At 40.6% G+C, this 19704-nt stretch overlaps 1 protein-coding gene across 7 annotated transcripts in view; it reads right to left on the bottom strand.

Moving 5' to 3' along the window:
* LOC139970049 (uncharacterized) overlaps nt 1–19704 on the bottom strand; it is a 245528-nt gene that overhangs the window by 181144 nt on the left and 44680 nt on the right. For 5 of the 7 annotated variants that reach the window (XR_011793899.1, XR_011793900.1, XM_071975658.1 and 2 more), the window contains exon 4: nt 8635–8843. The exons of the other annotated variants lie outside the window; for them this stretch is intronic. Coding sequence is in view for 3 of the 5 variants with exons in the window: in XM_071975658.1 (XP_071831759.1) it covers nt 8635–8843 (209 nt within the window). In the remaining 2 variants the exon portion in view is untranslated. The remainder of the gene's footprint in view (nt 1–8634; nt 8844–19704) is intronic. 7 annotated transcript variants of the gene reach the window in all.

Here is a 19704-nt window from a genome sequence, read left to right as displayed (position 1 = left end):
AATATAAACTTTCATATTTTGTAAGACAGCCAGATGTGCAGTGGCCTAAAAACAAATATTGTTATCGCAGTGCATTAGCAGTATAAGGCCCGGTCACACTACAGTGATATTTTATCGGAATACGGTCCGATTTTTCCTATTTTAGGCCGAAGAGTGAGGTTTGTGGTATTGAATGTAATGAATGCAGTGGAAATATTCGAATACCTACTCCAAATCTGAGGGGTTCTGGAACGGACTACATTCTGAGGTGACGTCACATCGAAAAACGATAAATATCGGAAGAGAAATCGGATAGCTATCAGATACAAGGAAACGGAGTCAATATCAAATGTTAGGAGAGGGCTATTTCACATCGTAATGGCTCAACAGATAGCAAATCAGGTCCTTTATCACTGTGGCTAGAAGACCCGAACGAAAAACTGGTTGTTTCGATTCCTCCGGGAAAATCGGATAGTATTCCGATAAAAAATCGGTATAGTGTGACCGGGCCTAATATTTATTGATAGGAAACGCGTATCACGTACACATGCTAGCTTAGCTTCATAACATGCTGTTCGTGCAACAACTTACAGTAGGACGAATTATATAAGGATGAGAACGATGACGTCGTTGTGCATATACGGTTCGTGACACTCCATCGAGTGCGGTTAGGTAGGCAATATGTATTTTATTACGCAGTGGCCAACTGTAGGCTTTTAATAGGCTATAGGCTAAATTTAGCTAGTTGCTAGTTGAATGTTACTACGATTAAAATCGAGTTAACGGAGCTGACGAGTATTCAAGATCAAATGAGAGATTCGAGACCATTCAGACCAATGGTATATTTTTCGCAACTAACTTTTTATTCGACACCCAAAATCCCAGTGGGAGGGCGACTGGGGGCGACAAGCTTTCATTGGGAGGGGGCTGTCTCCCCCCCCCCCCTCCCCTTGGCTACACCACTGCTCCTAATATGTTGTTCACTTCAAATATAAGAGAAGAATAATTTGAATATACAAACATATTGTCTGTAAAATTCCTTACTACAATTTGAGTTTATCGAGCATGAAATGAAATTATATGGATTAACCGGTAACAGATATTGCAAAATAACCAATTACTATGTTCAAGTCTAGCTCAGTATCGTCCTACGTTATACCCGCATTGCACATCTCTATGTAAGACACCACTCCGGCCAATGGAAAGAAAATATATAGGTTACGTACCTCGTCTCTCATTAGCATAATAAACGTATATTTATCGAACTGTTGCAATATTTACTTACACGGAAATGGTTTTATTTACAATCGTTTGTTTTCTATATCTATTCATTGACTGGTTGAAAGATGCGCTTTGGAATATTTCATTAATATTTATTTTTTATAATGTTAGGGCTATAGCGGACATAACAACTCAATAACTTAAGGTTATATTTTAAGGAAAGGGGTCTTCCCGTTTAGACCCCTCCGAACGGACGCAAGTCATCCTTGGAGCCCACCCCGAACATTCCCCTCCTTCCCAAAGATAAAAAATTGGACAAAGGGTAGACACTATATGGTGCTGCAAAAAGTCATATCATGTAAAAAAAAAAAAATTTCGCAGGCTAACCCCCCCCCCCACCCACCACCCCCCGAAAAAGTAAATGGTAGGCCTACAACTTATTTGAGTCTAAATCTAAACACATTTTATTCGAAAATTGATTTGGCAAAAACGATTTTGGTCCTAAAAAATGGGAAGGGAGGGTTGGGGGCTCAATACAAGCCTTTGTTTGATATTTCAAGTTTAAAAGTAGAAATTGATAACACCATTGTTTGAATGACGGTACAATCTCCGTTCGAAACATGTTCTGTTTACAATACAAAGTTTGTATGGGCAATGGATTTCGAACGCTTTCGCGCAATTCCATTCAGTAGTTCTGCGATACTTTGCAGGATTTTAGTTTCGTTTTAAAAAAAAAAAAAAAAAAAGGTTATCAAATGAATATAATTTTCTAAATTATTACGACATGATGATCGACAATAAAATGATTTACTACTTTGTGGCGGCAAAAAGTACATATTAAAATAATTTCTTTGAAATACTTCTGTTACTTGCTGTTTTACGATATTTCCGAGCTACACATATTTGGTACAATCTCTTTTATTTCGATTCTGGCTCAGAAACCAAGTAAAGGAGACAAATCAAGGGCGATAACTATAATAGCTTATTGCATTATGTTGATTTCAGGATGTATATTTAATATCGCAGATTTGATTGGATAATTAATAAGCTTCATTTTTAGAGTTTTCTACTAAGCTCGCACAATATTTTATACTCAAAGTAAAAATTCAATACGGCTTTTAAATATCCTATTATTATTGTTTAGCTCATTGTTCGACACGCATGACATTATTCTCAAAACGAACTTAATCACCCTGTTATTTGTGTTCCTGCTCAACAGTCAAACAAATACGATAAAATTCAACAGTGAAACACGTGATGGTAACGATCCAGCAGTGTCCGTTTATGCAAGGCGTTTAATACCGTAATTGGAACCGAATTTACCATTGGTGCTAAACATTGGGAATCATATAAAAATATTTTTATTAAATTAACATTCACTCCCTACTACCTATAATGAAATTGAGAGCTACACAATCATGTGTTATCTAGTCAGACTCCTACCAACGAGAAGTAAAACTTAAATTCAAGAAGATAACCTGAACATAACTAGAATCAGTCCTTCTTTAACTTGTATTCTTACATTTGTGTTGTCTGTAAACCCACTCAATTCAAGTGGCTTCGATTGGTTTGCATGGGAACATATGGGGATACATTAGACAACCAATGAGAGCAATTTTGAGCCAGGTCGATAACGCGGGAACTTGGAAAATGCGGAAATCGATAAACCGAGTTCGGTAATCGAGATACCGGGTTCAACGGTTTCCGCGTTATTGACCTTGCTATATATAACAAGGTCGATAACGCGGAAACCGTGGAAACGAGTGGAATTTGTCAAGAGAGGGTGACAAAGTCTTTTGGGCGGATTTCAGCCTTTATGCGCCAGGAAGTGGTGCGGGTTTAAAGCATTTCACTAATTATAGGTCGAAAACGCGGAAATCTTAAAGGAGGGGTGGGGAAGGGCTTAGGTTTTTATTTCACTAAATGCCGCTCGAAAACACGGAAATGTGTGTTTTACAATGGCGAAACTAGAAGACCTTGTCCAAGGAGGGGGGGGGGGAGAGTTTCGGCGCATTTCAGTCAATATGCACCAGGAAGGTGAGGGGTTGTAGGCTTTTGTTTTTATTAAATGCAGGTCGAAAACGCGGATAGGAGTTTTCAACAAAGGCGGAACTAGAGGACTTTGCTAAGGGAGGGGAAAAAGTGTTTTTAGCACGCGCATTTCAGCCAATATGCGCCAGCAAAGGTGTGAGGAGATGGGTTGAGACTTTTTGCACTAAATGCAGGTCGAAAACGCGGAATTGTTTTGTTTTACAATGGCGAAACTAGATGATTTTGTCCAAAGAAGTTGAAGATGGGGTTTGGGCGAATTTCAGCTAATATGCGCCAGGAAGGGGTGGTGGTTGAAGCTGTTTTCACTAAATGCATGTCGAAAACGCGGAAATATTTTTGACAACGGCGGCAATAGTATCTAAACAGGAAAAGTGAATGTTTTGGACGCATTTAAACAAAAATGTGCCAATAAGTGGTTGGGTTTTATTTTTTTTTTTCACTAAAGGCAGGTCATAACAAGGAAAAATTTTTTGTTATAATGACGCAAATTCTCTAAACGCAGGGAAGGTGAAAAATATGTTTTAGGCCCATTTCAGCCAATATTAGACAATAATTGGTTGGGTTTGAAGTTTTTTTTTCTCACTAAATGCAGGCCAAAAACACGGAAGGTTGTTTATTTTATAATAGCGAAGCTGTAGGTGTTTGTCAAGCGAGGGTGAAGTTTTTTTGGGCGCATTTCAGCCAATATGCGCCTGGAAGTGTTGGGATTTGTTCACTAAATGTAGGTCGAAAACGCGCAAATGTTTTTTTTTTTTACAATGGAGGAAATACTATTATGGAGGAAAAAGTGAAGAAAGGTTTTGGGCGCATTTCAGCCAATATTCGCCAAAAGGGGTTGGGAATTTTTTCACATAATGCAGGTCGAAAACGCGGATATGTTTTTATTTTACAAAGGCGGAACTGGAGGATTTTTTCTAGGGAGAGTGAAAAAGTGTTTTGGGCGCATTTCAGCCAAAATGTGCCAGGAAAGGGTGGGGGTTGAGGGTTTTATTTCTTTTACTTAAGGCGGAAAACGCGCAAACTATAGAGGATTTTATCAAGGGATATAAAAAGAGTTTTAGGCACATTTCAGCCAATTTGCGCCAACACTCCCTTCAAAATCCTAAGTTCACCCTACTAGCCTCTATTTTCCCTTCTCCCGACGTACAGAAATCAATTTTATTCTTAAACTTAAGGCGCACTCTGAAAACAGTTGGGCAAAAAATGACCAGTTTGCTCAACGTTGTGTCCGTATTTTACCTGACAATTATTAGGCAAAATTATATGGCTGAAGGTCCCAGGGCAAACGTTATACTATGCTAATTTATTTAGGTCAACATGACGAGATGATTTATCTCGTTAAATCATCTTACTTAGGAAACGATGTCGTGATAATTTATCTCTACATGACCATTTCCATTAACAGGATGCCGTCAAGTTGATATAATATTTCGCCTGCTTTTGAAAAGGAATTTGCGATGGTGAATAATTTATTTCGACATCACATCTTGTTTGGCATTTTTAGAGGTTCGTTTGAATCACCAAGTTAACTTATACAGGGGAACTCTAACAGGACGGCGATCACTACGTTTCATAAACTGTTGGACCCCTCCCTGCGGAAATTCCTGTACACGCCCCTGGACATATTGGAAATAAGTACGGTATTTAAAGGAGTTCTTGGTTTTTAGTTCAAACGCATCCATAACAGTATTTTCAGTTTCATGGCAACATTCCTCAGTAGCCAACGTTAACGTTATGGTGTATATATGTATGTCGATTAAAACTAGACCTGTAACTAAACTATCCCATTGATGAGTTTTTGAATCATAACATATTTATTCCGAAAATATTGCCTCGTCGTGGTATAATTTCATATAATACTGTTAGTCTGTGACATGGAATATCTAGGTCTACAAATTGTGATCTGTAATCCGAGTAAAATAATATTTCTTACAAATATGCTAACTATTCATTGACTTAATTCCTATAACAAAATTATGTCCATGAAATATTTCTTAAAAAATACTTTAGCTAGTTTAACTTAGTGTGATTGGCCTTCAGGACGCTTGGTATCAATATCACGTTCAACTGGGAACAACGTTAAACCTAGTTGAAACACGTAAGTTTACTTTGGTTGGGTGCAGCTGAAATGCTCCCAAAACACTTTTTCACCCTCTCTTGACAAAATTATCTAGTTTCGCCATTGTAAAAAAATATTTCTGAGTTTTTGACCTGCACTTACTGCAAAAAAAGTCTCATACCCCCACTGCATTCTTGCGCATATTGGCCAACACTTTTTCCGCGTTTTCGACCTGCATTTAGGGAAAAATACCTCAACCCATCTACCCACACCTTTGCTGGCGCATATTGGCTGAAATGCGCCGGCCAAAAATACTTCTTTTCCCTCTCTTAGCAAACTCCTTTAGTTCCGCATTTGTTCAAAACATTTCCGCGTTTTCGACTTTCGCATTTAGTAAAAAAAGCCTACAACCCTCAACTTCCTGGCACATATTGGCTGAAATGCGCCGAAAACTCTTAACCCTCCCTGGACAAAATCCTCTAGTTTCCCCATTGTTAAACATTTCCGCGTTTTCGACCGGCATTTAGTGAAAAGAAAATATTATACCCCACCCCTTGGCGCATTACAGCTGAAATGCGCCTCAAACACTTGTTCACCCTCCCTTGACAAAATCATCTAGTTTCGCCATTGTAAAATAAAACATTACCGCGTTTTCGACCTGCATTGAGGGAAACATCCTACAACCCCATCACCTTCCTGGCGAATATTGACTGAAATGCGCCGAAACCCCTTCACCCTCCCTTGATAAAATCCTCTAGTTTCGCCATTCATCGTGTAAACACACATTTAGACCTGCATTTAGTAAAACAAAAAAACCTAAGCCCTTCCCCGCCCCTCCTGGCGCATATTGGCTGAAATGCGCTCAAAAAACTTCTTCACCTTCCCTTTGACAAAATAATCTAACTCATCCATTGTAAACTTTAAGATTTCCCCGTTTAAGACCTACATTTAGTGAAATAGCTTAAATCCTGCACCACTTCCTGGCGCATATAGTCTGAAATCCGCCCAAAAGACTTCGTCACGCTCACTTGAGAAATTCCTCTCGCGCTCACTTGACAAATTCGATATCAGCGGAAACCGCTGATATCGAACCCGGTTTCTCGATTACCGAACTCGGTTTATCGATTTCCGCAGTTTCTGCGGTTCCCGCACTTCCGCGTTATCGACCTGGCCAGCAACTTTGCTCATTTAAAATAAAACTTACAAAGAATAACCACAAATTAAGAATGTAACGTATGCAATAACAAGGCGTATGACATAAACATGTTATTTGGAGGATTTGCCCCAACGGATGATTCGTAGTCACTGCTGTACACCTACTGACCTACTTAATGTCTGTTTCCATGGTTACTTTGACACGTTCACTGACAATGTTTGAGGGATACAATGGGCACGTGGTTCGTTTATCTATTTCTATTCATTGGCTTTAACTAGTTCGTGTCATCTATTATTATGCTAATGAGATATTTACGGGAGTTCCAGGTGTGGCATTCTTACCATTGACTTGCTTTAGAACATAAATTGTTTGAATCAATCGTCTGTTTAATGTAAGTGCTGTATATATTTGTACAGAAAAGTAGTGTAGAAGTAGAATAGGCCTACGGTGTGTACTAAAATGGTGATGATGTTATCGGGTAGAAATTTAACGGAATGGATTTGAAGGGTTTTCTGAAAAAGATTATGTGCGAAGGGGAGGGGGGCAGATGGCGAAGGGAGTGGTGGTGGCGGGTACAGTTAAGGTGTCTGAAGGGGAGTGGGTCAGAGGGAGCGAGCCTAAAATTACTGAGGAGCACACTGGGATTGGGGTAAAGTATTTTGTCTAGATAGAGAATAGGCATTATGTGTTATGTTTGCTTTTTATAGTCAGACCAAACAAAACTCCCAAAGTGTGTTATTTCCAGTAATATTTGTCTCTGCGGTTACAGTTATTTCTGGAATAGCGGTGTTTCACTTATAACATATGTTCATCAGCCTTCTTTTCTCATGTATTTCATTTTCAGTTATCTCTTTTCTTTCGAGACTTGGGTGGTGGGGGAGTGGGGAGGTTGAGCGTTTGCGACTTAATCATTAACACGTCAGCTGTAAGTTGAAGATGTCACTGATTATTTTGTGAATTGTAAGGACGGAAAGGAGAAATTTTTACGAAGTTTGATATGTGTGACCAAAGAAGGCGAGAGGAGGGGCGAGAGGAGGGGTTGGGTTGGGGGTGGGGGTCTGGGATGATTAAATAACACTGAATTGTAAAGGACCAAGCAGGGACGTCATGATCGAATCAAGTATGAAGTAACATTAATACGAGGAATATTAAAATATTAAACAGTTTTTGTGTAAAGTTATCAATTATACAAAGTTAAAGCTCTCGGTTAATTTTGTAATTATTGTTTAAAAATTAGGTTAAAATATAAGCATAAATCATAATTAAGCTTATTTTGTATAACGTCGTATTTCAAACTATAACGAAGAAAGTGATGTAGTTTAAGCGGATTAAATTTGAACCTTTGAAATTTATCAGATATACAAATTTGCCTTTAATGATATTTATGGCAATACATTTTTTTAACTATATAGTAAACTCAATTGCAATAATATATTTCCTTCTAGTTAACTTTTATTTTGTTTTAATTAGTTAACTTATTTTGAGTAACTATTCTTTAAATTTTGACAACAAAAACTATTTTATTGGTTGCTTCTTTTGTATGCATTTCAGTTTTGCTAGAGTATCATAATCTGATCAAAATTTTGAGGAGTTTATGCTATTATTATTGCCATCATTTTTCTACTTTAAAATTAATAACGATTTTCAATCTCTTTTGTTTCTTAAATTAATTGTACATAATTGAGAATCAACTATTTCGGAGGTTTCAGTCAAAATTTACAGTTATTCCTTATAAAAATTTACTTTAGAATATTACTTTTACTCTCTAGAATTATTAAAATCTAATTTCCTTGTCTATATATCTCTTATTTTATCCTAATAAACATTCCTGTAATTCTAAAACCTATTTAGTTAAATTTTAACATTAAAATAAACAAAGAACATTTTGAACAACCCCCACCCACCCCTACCCCTCTCTTACCAACACCATCTTAAAATATTTCCTATTAATCCATTATATTTATCATAACATTCTACAGAATTCCTATCACGATGACCTAATTATTGAACTAAATTCAACTAAACTAATTAATCCCAATCTTTGACATTAAAATACAGCTTACCTTACATTCTCTATTGTTAGTTTAATATTGATAACTTTTATTAATTAAATTAATTCCCTGTTTAACTGTTATGATGATTCTAACATCTACACCGGAATACTTACTCCAGCTCCTTCAAGCTTGTACACTGTGAGGAGTAAGACAAGATGGCCGCCAACTCTTCATTAGTTAATCTCTTGTTGTAGTCACCGATCAACAGCTTCTGGAGAGAACCCAGGGTAGAGAGAGAGAGACCAGACTGAAGGATAAGGTTCAGACCAGACTCATCAACTCTAGGAGAGCATTCATTTAGCCACACACAGGAGATAGGAATCTAGAATGAAAAAATAGAGTTAGTGCGTATTAGAGTAGATAGAGATAAATATATTGGATTTGGTTTGATTATAATAATTAATATGATATTATAAATTCTAATCATAACGAAATAAAGAAAAAGGAAATTAGAGCGATAAGCTGAGACATTTAGGTCGTGTTTATCTGTGAAAAGGACTAAATTAATGGAACGGAAATAAGGGATTGATTTTAAGGATAGTCAAATACAAGCAGGAATACATGGATTAGATTAGAGGAAAATAAATTTGTAATGTAGGATTACAAAATTAGTTTTATTGTTTTGCAATTAAATTATTAATAAAAGGTTTTATAGCTAGTAAGGTTCAATAAAATAAGAATATGAGCCTACATATTTTAATTTATTGGTTTATAGGTAACAAATCTCCTAGACGGGTTGGAAATTTTATACAAATTGGGTAATCAAGAATTGAGATTATTCTATCTTTTAGAAAAAAATATTGATCAAATTTATTTGCATTTTTATTTAGAACTTTCAGAAGGAAAATGTAATTTAATGTTATAGGAATCATGAAAGGAAACTTCTACTCTAACTACAGTAATACCAGTTTTGTTTTATAAGTTTAAGGAGATTGGGGGAATTATATTTCAATCAATATGTTGTTTCTTATAATTAAAATGCAATTTAGAGAAGCAGATGTATGGTAGATCAAATTCAAGTTTCAAGAGAGAAGGTTGACGAGGCTTAAACTCAAATTTTAATATACAAATTATTTAATTATTGATTCAAATCCGACTATTCTGCTTCAATTATAATTATTTCTAATTAATACGATTTGTTTAAATGCTGATGTCCATCTGTGTTTTGTTATTAAATTCATTCCTAAGTTACGGTTTGAGTGTGACATAACTTCTAGTGGATTCTTTTTTCGAAATATAGCTTTGTTCTTTCTTTGTGTTTGTAGATATTCCTAAATTAGGTATTGCTTATGATCTTAACTTTCTAAACTTTATCGTTTCTTCCAATTAAATAGTACCATCCGCTTTTTACATTTTTTATTACAAATAATTCTGTGATCTGGAAACACTTCATATCCTTGATGGTTTAATTATACTAATTAATTATTACTTTTAAGTTTCATCAGGTTAATTGGGTCTTCATTGTAATATCTTCTGTTACTATGGAGTTCAGCGGTTGTGAACAGTTAGCGGACAAATGAAGATTAACAAACACGAGAGATAAATCAGTTAATTACAAGTTTAATGAGAGGATGGCGCCCTTTTAACACTAACGTTAGAGCTACGGCTCTGGCGAACTTCTGCTATTGAGTGTTGCAGCAGCGTAAAAGAATTGGCGCACTTTCAATTTCAAAACCATTTTACTTTTTAAATATCGATCATGTGGCCATAAATCTGTTGGCTTGGAAATGACGTACAGTTTTTTATAATTATGTAGGCAAAATTAAGACAAAACCAGCTGTGAGTAGAACACCACGATCTAGTTGCTGATGGAAAGACATGGACGAAAGATTCCTTTCTAATAACTATGTATTGCATTTAATTATTATTAAACTTAAACTGGAAAACTGTTTTATAGAGGCTCAAAGCCCTATACAGTATTTAACAATTTAACTATATTTCACATTAAGTGTCAGATATATTGGCAGGAGTTAGGTCATTCAACTAATAATCAGTTATTAACTAACATTAATAATAATTGTGGAATGTTATAGATTGACTTGTATTATTAAGGCAGTTTGTCTATGGATACTTTTTCTTAGCTAGAATGAAGTAATTGTTTTCGAAGTAAAGGATAGGCATCAGCTCACCTAGAATGTTAATCGCTGGTTTTATTCTTCGGTTAATTTAAGATCCCTAAAGAAGACTCAGTGTCTCGATTGTATTTTATTCATTTCCTTTATATTTAAGATATGCTTTAACTTGGACTTTTGTGATATTCAGTCAACAACTAGGCTAAGATCTCTGTTATTTATGAGTTATATCATGTCCTCTCGCTGAAAGTAGATAATTCTAGCTTTTTGCAGGTGATGTGTGAGATTTCTAACATAGCCTTATTTTATTACTAGTCTAGCCTATAGCCTAACTAAGTTTGGCCTGGCCTTTGTACACATCCTAGCTTTTGCCTCTATACCATACTGTCAAATTATCTCACTGATCAAATTATCACTGTCTAAACTATAAACAGTGGTTCCTCTCCATTAAATAATCCATCTTAATAACCACTCAACAAGTCAATGGTAACAAAAAACTCCCACGAATGTAATACGTTCTCTGCAAATCAACTTATATAACACTAAATCATTCATTGTTAGTGATAGATATTAGATGTGAACAGGTATTCGATAGCAAGAGTTACCGATATTCATATACAGGTGTTTTCCAGCTGTTCGCGGGTGATTTTTGAGATTTGTAACCAACATTTTGGCGCCAATAGAAGTAAATGTACTGTACGAGAGACGTAACGTTAAACATACCCGGTGAAAACAGACAGTTTGAAACCTGACGTCGATTGGATATGCAGTAAGGAAGGGGTCGAGGAAGTAAATAATACAACACAACCTATTTCAAGTAGATCAAGCTATCATTGACATTTCTCCCTAAGTGGTAAGGTGTTATTCCCCCCCCCCCCCACCAACGGTTACAATTTTGGCAAAAAGCATGTTAGTACACATTCCCCAACCTTAGTACCTGCTAGTGAATGCATAAACAAACAATTAACACAAAAGTTTGAAAACCGTCTGTTTCAAATGATTTAAAGAGTACATGTTTAATGAATATTAAAACCTACATGGAATAACATAAATTGAACATCCTTGTTCAGTCATACACATCTTGCAGACACATCGTGCAGACAAAACGTGTCTGTGTCAAGTTACATTTTTGTTTTTACAAATAATCACTTGATCATCATGAAATTATTGGAATAAATGTAACTACACGACTTTTTTATCCCTCCCCACCCAACCACCTTTGTAATTAATTCCATTCCATGTCAGTGCTGGATGATGCAGATAAATCTTTGCACCAGCAAAGAGAGTGTCAGGCAATCAAACGATCTATTGTCTTTTCACGTACCTCGTAATTGCTCAAATCAAAATACTATGCCGACATTTCACCAATAATTGTAATAGTCAATTCAAGTAGCACCCCCGCCCCCTTTTCTCCCTTTTTACTTATTACCATTCTCATCAAGAAAAGTTTATTTTTTTGAGATAAAATAGTTGAAATTTGTATAAGAAAGAAATTATAAAACTTACTGGTTTATATATTTACGAGTGACCCACTTTACCTGTCTCCCCACAACCTATGCACCGCATTCTACCGTGTCCAGAATGCCCTGGTAATCTTTTAACACTGTACACCCTCACTGGCCCTAATGGCCTTCCTTCATTTTGAGACCACTTTCCCACAAAGTGGCCCCTGACGCGACCTCGGGGAGGGTGGCGGGTAAACCCTGCCACCCGCCGAGCTCGCCGAGAAGGAAAAATCTAACGCTAACAAAGACTGCTGACGCCTCCAGGCGGAGGCCACCCTGAACAGTCGGGGTGGGGGTCCGCCCTCCGTCACCCCGTAGGCGTGCCTCCCCCTACACTTACAGAGGCCTAATTGAACAAGGGGACGAGGCCCATACTACCTTAGATGGTAAAGAGTAACCTGGTAAATCAAACTAAGGAAACAACACCCACCGATAGACAAGTAGCCGCAGGCGACCCAGGGGGTGGCGATGTCTATCGACGAAACGCGAGGAGTCATGAGTCAGGTCGAACGACCGCTCCCCCGTTCGGCTGCGTCCCACCTCCCTCGGGGGAGGGTGGCGGGAAATGGAGACAGGTAAGTGGGTCACTCGTAAATATATAAACCAGTATGTTTTATAATATTTACTTCGTTCCCCACTTACCTGTCTCCCCACAACCTATGCACCGAGTGGCACTGTCCGATGGTAAGAGGCCCGAGGGGTGGGACCCCCGGAGCTCGTATCATCGAGCGACCAAAGCCAAATCGGCCTGTGATATGTCCGATAAGTAGCAGGCGACGAAGCGATTGGAGTCTTCCACGCCGTCGTCTTGCAGATGTCCACTATTGGAAAACCTGCGAACAGGGCTGTAGAAGCAGTGAAACCCCTGCTGTTGTGAGCCATGGATCTGCCTGGACCTGTAGCCAGAGGGCGGATGGCTTCCACCAAACAGCGGGACAAGGTATCCTCCCAGGCTGCTGAGTGGGGCACTCGAAGGAGGAAGAACAGAGATGTCGAAGTACCCAAGAGATCTTGTGTTCTGTTGAGGTACCACTTCAGTGCCCTAATGGGAAACCATACTTTAGCCTGTCCTCGGGGATCAAAGAGAAGGTCTTGATCTCTGGGATGATGATGTCTCCCGGTAGGAGAGCTAAACCTGGTTCTAGCGAAGAAGGAGGGGTCGAGAACTATCAGCACCCCACAAACCGTAGGACTGAAGGCACCTTAGTCAAGGCGAGCCGTTGCTGCCTGGCGTGGAGCCGTAGGGGAAGCCCCTGATGGAAGGCGGCAACAGCCGAACGAAAGTTTTTGATCGTCTAAACCCTGCCTCCCTTCTTGGAACAGTGTGGGTAAGGAGTCGGCGATCAAGGTTAGAAAGGCCATGGTAGGCAGAGTCTGTCTCGTTCGGCATACTCCGAATCTCCGTAGGCAGAAAACGTAAGTACCAAGGTTGTTTTCACTCTGGCGGCCAAAGTCCTTTCTGTCTAAGGAAACACCAGACAATTTCCAGGCACCTAATTGTAGGCCCTTGCTGTCCGGGTGAGCCAGCGCCCCGTCTATGGGACAACCGACTGTGGTTTGTCCGGCAGGATCGCTGGCTCGTCCGCTAGGAGCTGGATAACTTTTGCCCGAACCGGGGTCAGCGGGGCCACTATGATGGCTGACCATGCCAAGAGGGGGAAGATGTAAGCTTCCGGTCCGTTTCGCGACAGGGACCTGGCGTTATGTGGAAGGCCTGCGGGTGGGCCGCCTGAACAAAGATGAGCAGCCCATTGTTGCCCTGTGTCGCAATCAGGTCTATCAGAGGTCTGCTGAACATGTGGAAAAACCTACTTCATGTTCGTTGCGAAAGGGTCCACTCGTCAGGGTGGAGCTGTCCCCTGTGCAGAGCATCGGCCATCACATTCTCCTTTCTGGCTATCTGAGAGACTTGTAGGGCCATGTAGCTGTGGTGAGGGTCTCCCTTGCCAGACGGCAATATCTCTCTGACCTAGTGCCACCATGTCTGTTGACGTAGCTACAGTATGTTACCACCGTCGTGTTGTCTGAGAGGATGGTAGTCAAAAGCCCCGTACCTGGGCGCCGGAGGGCTCCAGAGAGCCCAACCCTGTGTATCTGCTGCTAAAGAGTTCAAGGACAGCGGCCTGCTTGGTGACCTTGTTGGCGCTTGCAGGACAGCCGCACTCCCAGTACTGATTCAGTACCACAGTACCGTTGATGACTCCTTCAGTTATCAACCCTGTGCAATCAGAAAACTCTGAAGAAAAGGAATGTCCTGATGATGCTAAGCTGTACCCTGTAGGGAGGTTTAATGGAGGTTCTTTCCATGCTAAAAAATATTAATCATAATATTGGGGAAGAAAGGCGTAGACCTATTGAAAGATAATGATGCCTGAGGCGCCTAACAATATTACCCCGGTCAACGAAAACCTGTCAAGCATAGAGACAAGTATCTCCTGGATGGGAAGCTGTACTGACGAAAAAGTGCCTTGCCCAAGGAAACAACTGAATGATCCGGCCAGGACTCAAACCTGCAAGCCTTACTGTAGATCACCAGTCCACTGCCTTCACCACTTGACCACAGTACTCTCCAAAAATGAGTACTGAAGGTACAGAATCTCACTCTGCTGAGTGAGTACAGAATCTTAAACAATGCTACCCTGCTACAAAAAATGAGACTGAGTACTGAATGGATAGTTTGCTTCATCAGAATCTTAAACAAAGCTACAATGCTACTGTTTATGTGACTCCTACAATTATATGTATGTATTTAAGAACGTATTTAGGATCATCCTGCAAGTAGGAACTTGAGAAGAAGCCTCACTGGCTTAACCAAGCTGCAAGCTGACTGAAGTCAGTCTCTTGCATACACATTTAACGTCTATGATTATGAAAAGTCAACAACTCTGTAGCTGGACAACATACATTAATCTTGGGGTGGCCTGAACCGGGGACCTTATGACTGCAAGGCTTTAACCCTGAGCTAACTGAGCTATAGACCTACTCATCAGAAACAAACTCCCAACAGGGGCTGTGAAGATGGTGAGAGGGTGGGCTTGTAGAAAATCCACCTCATAAATCCCTGGCTGCTTAACGGAGCCCGGGGAGTTACTCAGCAAACACAAAAGCGTTACTAAGCATGTAGTGTTTTGTTATGATAACGTTATTAGTGGTGTAAGAGGTATGTCACCGAAAACGTTTTCAGGCTCATATTTCAAAACGATTTACGTTAAGACATTAATATAACATTAATATAACATTAATATCTCATAGAAACGTTATGTCGACGTTTTTACCACACCACATTTAACGTAATAAACACGTAATAAATGTTATGATAACGTACCCGTTACTCCTCAAATCTCTCCATGTCGAGACGTGTCAATTTCGTAGTGTAGTACAGTAGAAGTATCCAACTTCCTATTGAAACCACCTAGCGCATAGCCACGACTAGGCTATCAGGTGCTACGAAATGCAACTGTGCTTAAAATGTCGGAACATCGAACATTATTCACGAAGCGCATACTGTATGCTCGGAGCGCGTTAGCGCTTGTACCTCTTTTGTTGGGGTTTTATCCTACCCCTTTTCCAACTTACTAACGCGTTTGTCTTGGAAATTCACCCAAAAAATAGAGAGAGAGGTTTATTCCATGGGATCGCTCACGTAGTCGACAGCTCGTTGCAGCAAACGTTGAGCTTACACGTGTCAATCCAGGTGACTGCTTGGCCCCCCTCCTCTCATAACAAATATACAGCGCGGGTATATTGTCTTGGCAGTTTGCCAAGAATCTTAGAAGGCTTCGTTTTCCTGGCACTTTGCCAAGCTTCGAGAACGTTCTCTTCTTGGCAGGTTGCCAAGGTACTAAGTAACGAGACTGTACTAGAATCGCTTCAGTTTGCGCCTTTTAACATGCTCTGGAGGGGGTTCCACAAGCGTTTTAAACAACATACATAAGCAAGGTTTCAAACCTAGACATATGGCGATGAATTATAACGAGAGAGAAATATAATTAGCGAGGAGAATATGACCCATGAATGCCCAGGAAATCTATGTCATGTCCTAGTTTCTGCTGGTACTCATTAAACACACATTCGGGATGTGTAATGATAAATGGTGTAGCGATTGCAGTGTCTTTCCGCAATTGATTCGAACCTGTCGTCGCAGCTCAAGCTGCTAGTTCCGGGGGGCAACACTCCCCTGATGAAAGAGACTCTTCCCCTTCTTGGAGGCGGGATTAACTTTGAGGCTGGGGATAAGTATATCTCCGTTTGCCGTGGGAACCTCGCTCCAGCCGGCTTTCCTTTCGGATTGGGCGTTTGCCCTTACTACCCCGTTCTGGGGGCCCAGCAGTTGTTGATCTCATCAGTTCCCGGCTCCGGGACCGACTCCTGGGATCCGGAGTGGAACCTCGGTTCCGCACTCCCTGTGAGGTCTCGCTGGACCCGTGGTCTCGTCGGACCCGGGCCCCGGAGCCCATCTCTGTGTGCGTACCTAGCCGGGTACCACTCCTCTCGACCCGGACATTCTGTCCATTCCGGTCGGAATTTCAAATGGGCTATTTATTGGCCTTGAGCCTTGCCCTTGCCTTCCCCCTTGGTCATAGAATCCGGACTGTGCCGGGACCTTGGGGGGCAATATCTCTTTCTCCTCTCTCTCTCTCTCTCCTCCGGCCTCTCTCGCCGGACTCGGGCTCCCGGAGCCTATCTCTGTGTGCTTACCACGCCGGGTACCACTCTCCTCGACCCGGACATTCCGTCCGTTCCGGTCGGAACTTCTAATGGGCTTTTTATTGGCCTTGAGCCTAGCCTTCCTTGGGTCGGAGGGGAACGTCTGTTCCGGGCTCCTTCTGAGGTCTCGCCGGACCCTGGCTCTCCGGAGCCCCTCTCTTTGCGCTCACCACAACGGGTGCCGCTCTCTGCGACCCGGACGGACTGTCCGCTCTGGCCGTCTTTGTCATGGGCTTTTGGTTGGCCTTGAGCCTTGCCCTTGCCCTAGCCCTTGGTGGTACATCCGGACAACGCCGGCACCTTGGGTGGCAAAATCTCCATCTCTCTCTCTTCTCCGGCCCTCTCCTGGCCTCTCTCCATCTCAACTCCCACCAACTCTCTCACTTCCTCTTCATCTCCTGTCTCTCCTCCGATTCCCTCCAGGGGAACTGTGGGTTCGGTGATAGATCTAACCTGTCCCGGCCTGCTAGCCAGGTGTCGATGTGCTGCCACTGTCTGGTGTGAAAACAAAACAGACTGGACAGAGGTCTCGGAACATTTCACACATTTAAGGTGGCTTCGAGACATGTCTGAGAAACCCACGTTAAGGAGAGACTAACGGCGAATAGTCTAACGTATCAAACGGAACGACTATAAGGAGGAAGTAGGGTTGGAGTATGCTAATAGAGAGTAAAGTTACGTGACAAAAAAAAACGCGCCCCGCTAGAGGCTCGCGGCTTACAAGGTACGCTACAATAGTGAAAAACTTCCCACACTTAGAAGCGAACACGTAACTAGAATACATGAAGGAAAAGGACGAAGCATGTATACAAGGGAGAGAACCCCTCTATCCGCGTACAGAGCGGGAAGGGAGGAACAAGGCTACGAGATACGCCCCAAGTGAAACTCCCGACACTTAGGAGGCGCACGAGTAGCGAAACCCATGGAGAAACATGAAAATATGTACAAATATATGAAGGTTCAAACAAGAAACAACAACAACGTAATCGAACCGCCTAACCGCCTAGTATTGGATAGGAGTTCGCGGCTTACAAGATACGTTACAAGGAGAGACACTTCCGACATATGGAAGCAACGTAACTAAACATATATGCATCGAAAAACTTGTAAAAAGGACGAAACATGTATATAAGGGAGAGAACCCCCTAACCGCGAACCAGCGGAGGGGGGAACAAGGCTTCGAGGTACACCCCAAGTCATGAGACTCAGGGAGCGCACGTAGCAACAACTGGAGGAAACATGAAAATATACAACAATATATGAAATCAAGGATACTCCTGTCTTAACATGAAAAACAACGAAACGAGCCGACTATCTCGACTAGTTAGGAGATATCGGAACGTGGCTACAACTACGCTACAAAAGTGAAAACCCACACTGAAAGCGTAAAAATTAACGAAGTACATGAAAGCAAAACATCTTATGTTTTCTAAGTAAGAAAAGCTGAAACACATGTACATACGGAAAAACATGCCTATCTGCGTAAACAAGGCGGTATAGGCAACGCTACAAATTACGCTACAAAGGGGAAAACCCAAACAAAAGCGTAAGAAGTAACGAAGGTACATGAAACAAGCAAAACATCTTATTTTTGAAAGTAAGAAAAGCTGAAACATGTACATACGAAAATATATGCCTATCCGCGTAAACAAGGCGGTATAGGCAACGAACGAAGTAGTCTCGCAGAGCTACTACCTGTTACCCTAAAAACGTTACGTAAGAAAAAACGAACGCATGGGCGAGAGTGTACACTAAAAACAGCCCCCAAAAACACCCTTCCCTACAAGAAAAGGATACTTATCAGGCTGGAAAAGATCCTTGGAAGTGCAGAAGTCCTGATAGGAAACTTCTAGAGTATAAATCCAAGGTAATCCGGGCGAATTTCGCGAAAATTTTTCTAACTCCGAAAAACACAGTGAGACACTTTGTGGGTAGAAAAATGAAGGAAGGCCATTAGGGCCAGTGAGGGTGTACAGTGTTAAAAGATTACCAGGGCATTCTAGACACGGTAGAATGCGGTGCATAGGTTGTGGGGAGACAGGTAAGTGGGGAACGAAGTAAATATCTTGATTTCGAGAAATGCAATGGCAATTTTGAGAGAAACGTACAAGTTTGAGATAAAACGCTAATATTTTTTTAGATGATAAGTCGACATTTTAAAAGTTTAAATGTAAAACAAAAAGAAATCGATATTTTACATGAAGGGTGTTAAAGAGATCGAAATCAATCGAAGAGGTTTTAAATTTTAGTAAAAGTAGTATAATGTTGAGAATTTTGGTTATATTACAGATTGCAATTTTAATACAAACTTGATTTTCAAGAAAAGGGTTTCAATTTTGAAAAAGGGTTGAAATTCCCAGAAATATTCAAAACTTTCAGGATAAAATAATTAAAATTTTGATATGAAAATTTTAAAATTTTCAGTGTTCCATGTGGGTCACAATAATGACAAAATGTGTATTTGTTTGCTTAACTGGGATGCCTCCCGACCACTTCCCCAACCTATTCATTTTTTTGCTCCCTCCCTACGCCAATCAAGTGATTTGTCCCATGTCTACATAGATATGGGGAAGTATGTGAACATTAAGGAGGAGGTACATCTTGTGGCTTATTTGTGTATATTTCTGATTAAGTCTATAAGCGGTAAGTTTGCCTCTCCAATCCTGGAAACGGATCTACTCTCCTGTATTGTTTAGTACCCAGTAACGTGGGTTCACATTCAAAAATTCTCCCGACAAATTTAGGAAGGGGAATGAACCTTTATGGTCAGACTATAGGTGGCGAAACTTTTGGTGGTGTTGCTGTGGAGTCGTTGAATGCAATTCCATGTAGAGGTCCTCCGACTGAAACAATTCTGAGGCGTAGTTAGACTATAATTTTGTCTGAACTTAAGGTTGTG

Source organism: Apostichopus japonicus, chromosome 7 (genome assembly GCF_037975245.1).
Source record: "Apostichopus japonicus isolate 1M-3 chromosome 7, ASM3797524v1, whole genome shotgun sequence".
Classification (NCBI taxonomy): Eukaryota; Metazoa; Echinodermata; class Holothuroidea; order Aspidochirotida; family Stichopodidae; genus Apostichopus; species Apostichopus japonicus.
Note: the sequence above shows the minus strand (reverse complement) of the source record. Positions and strands in the feature narration are given on the sequence as shown.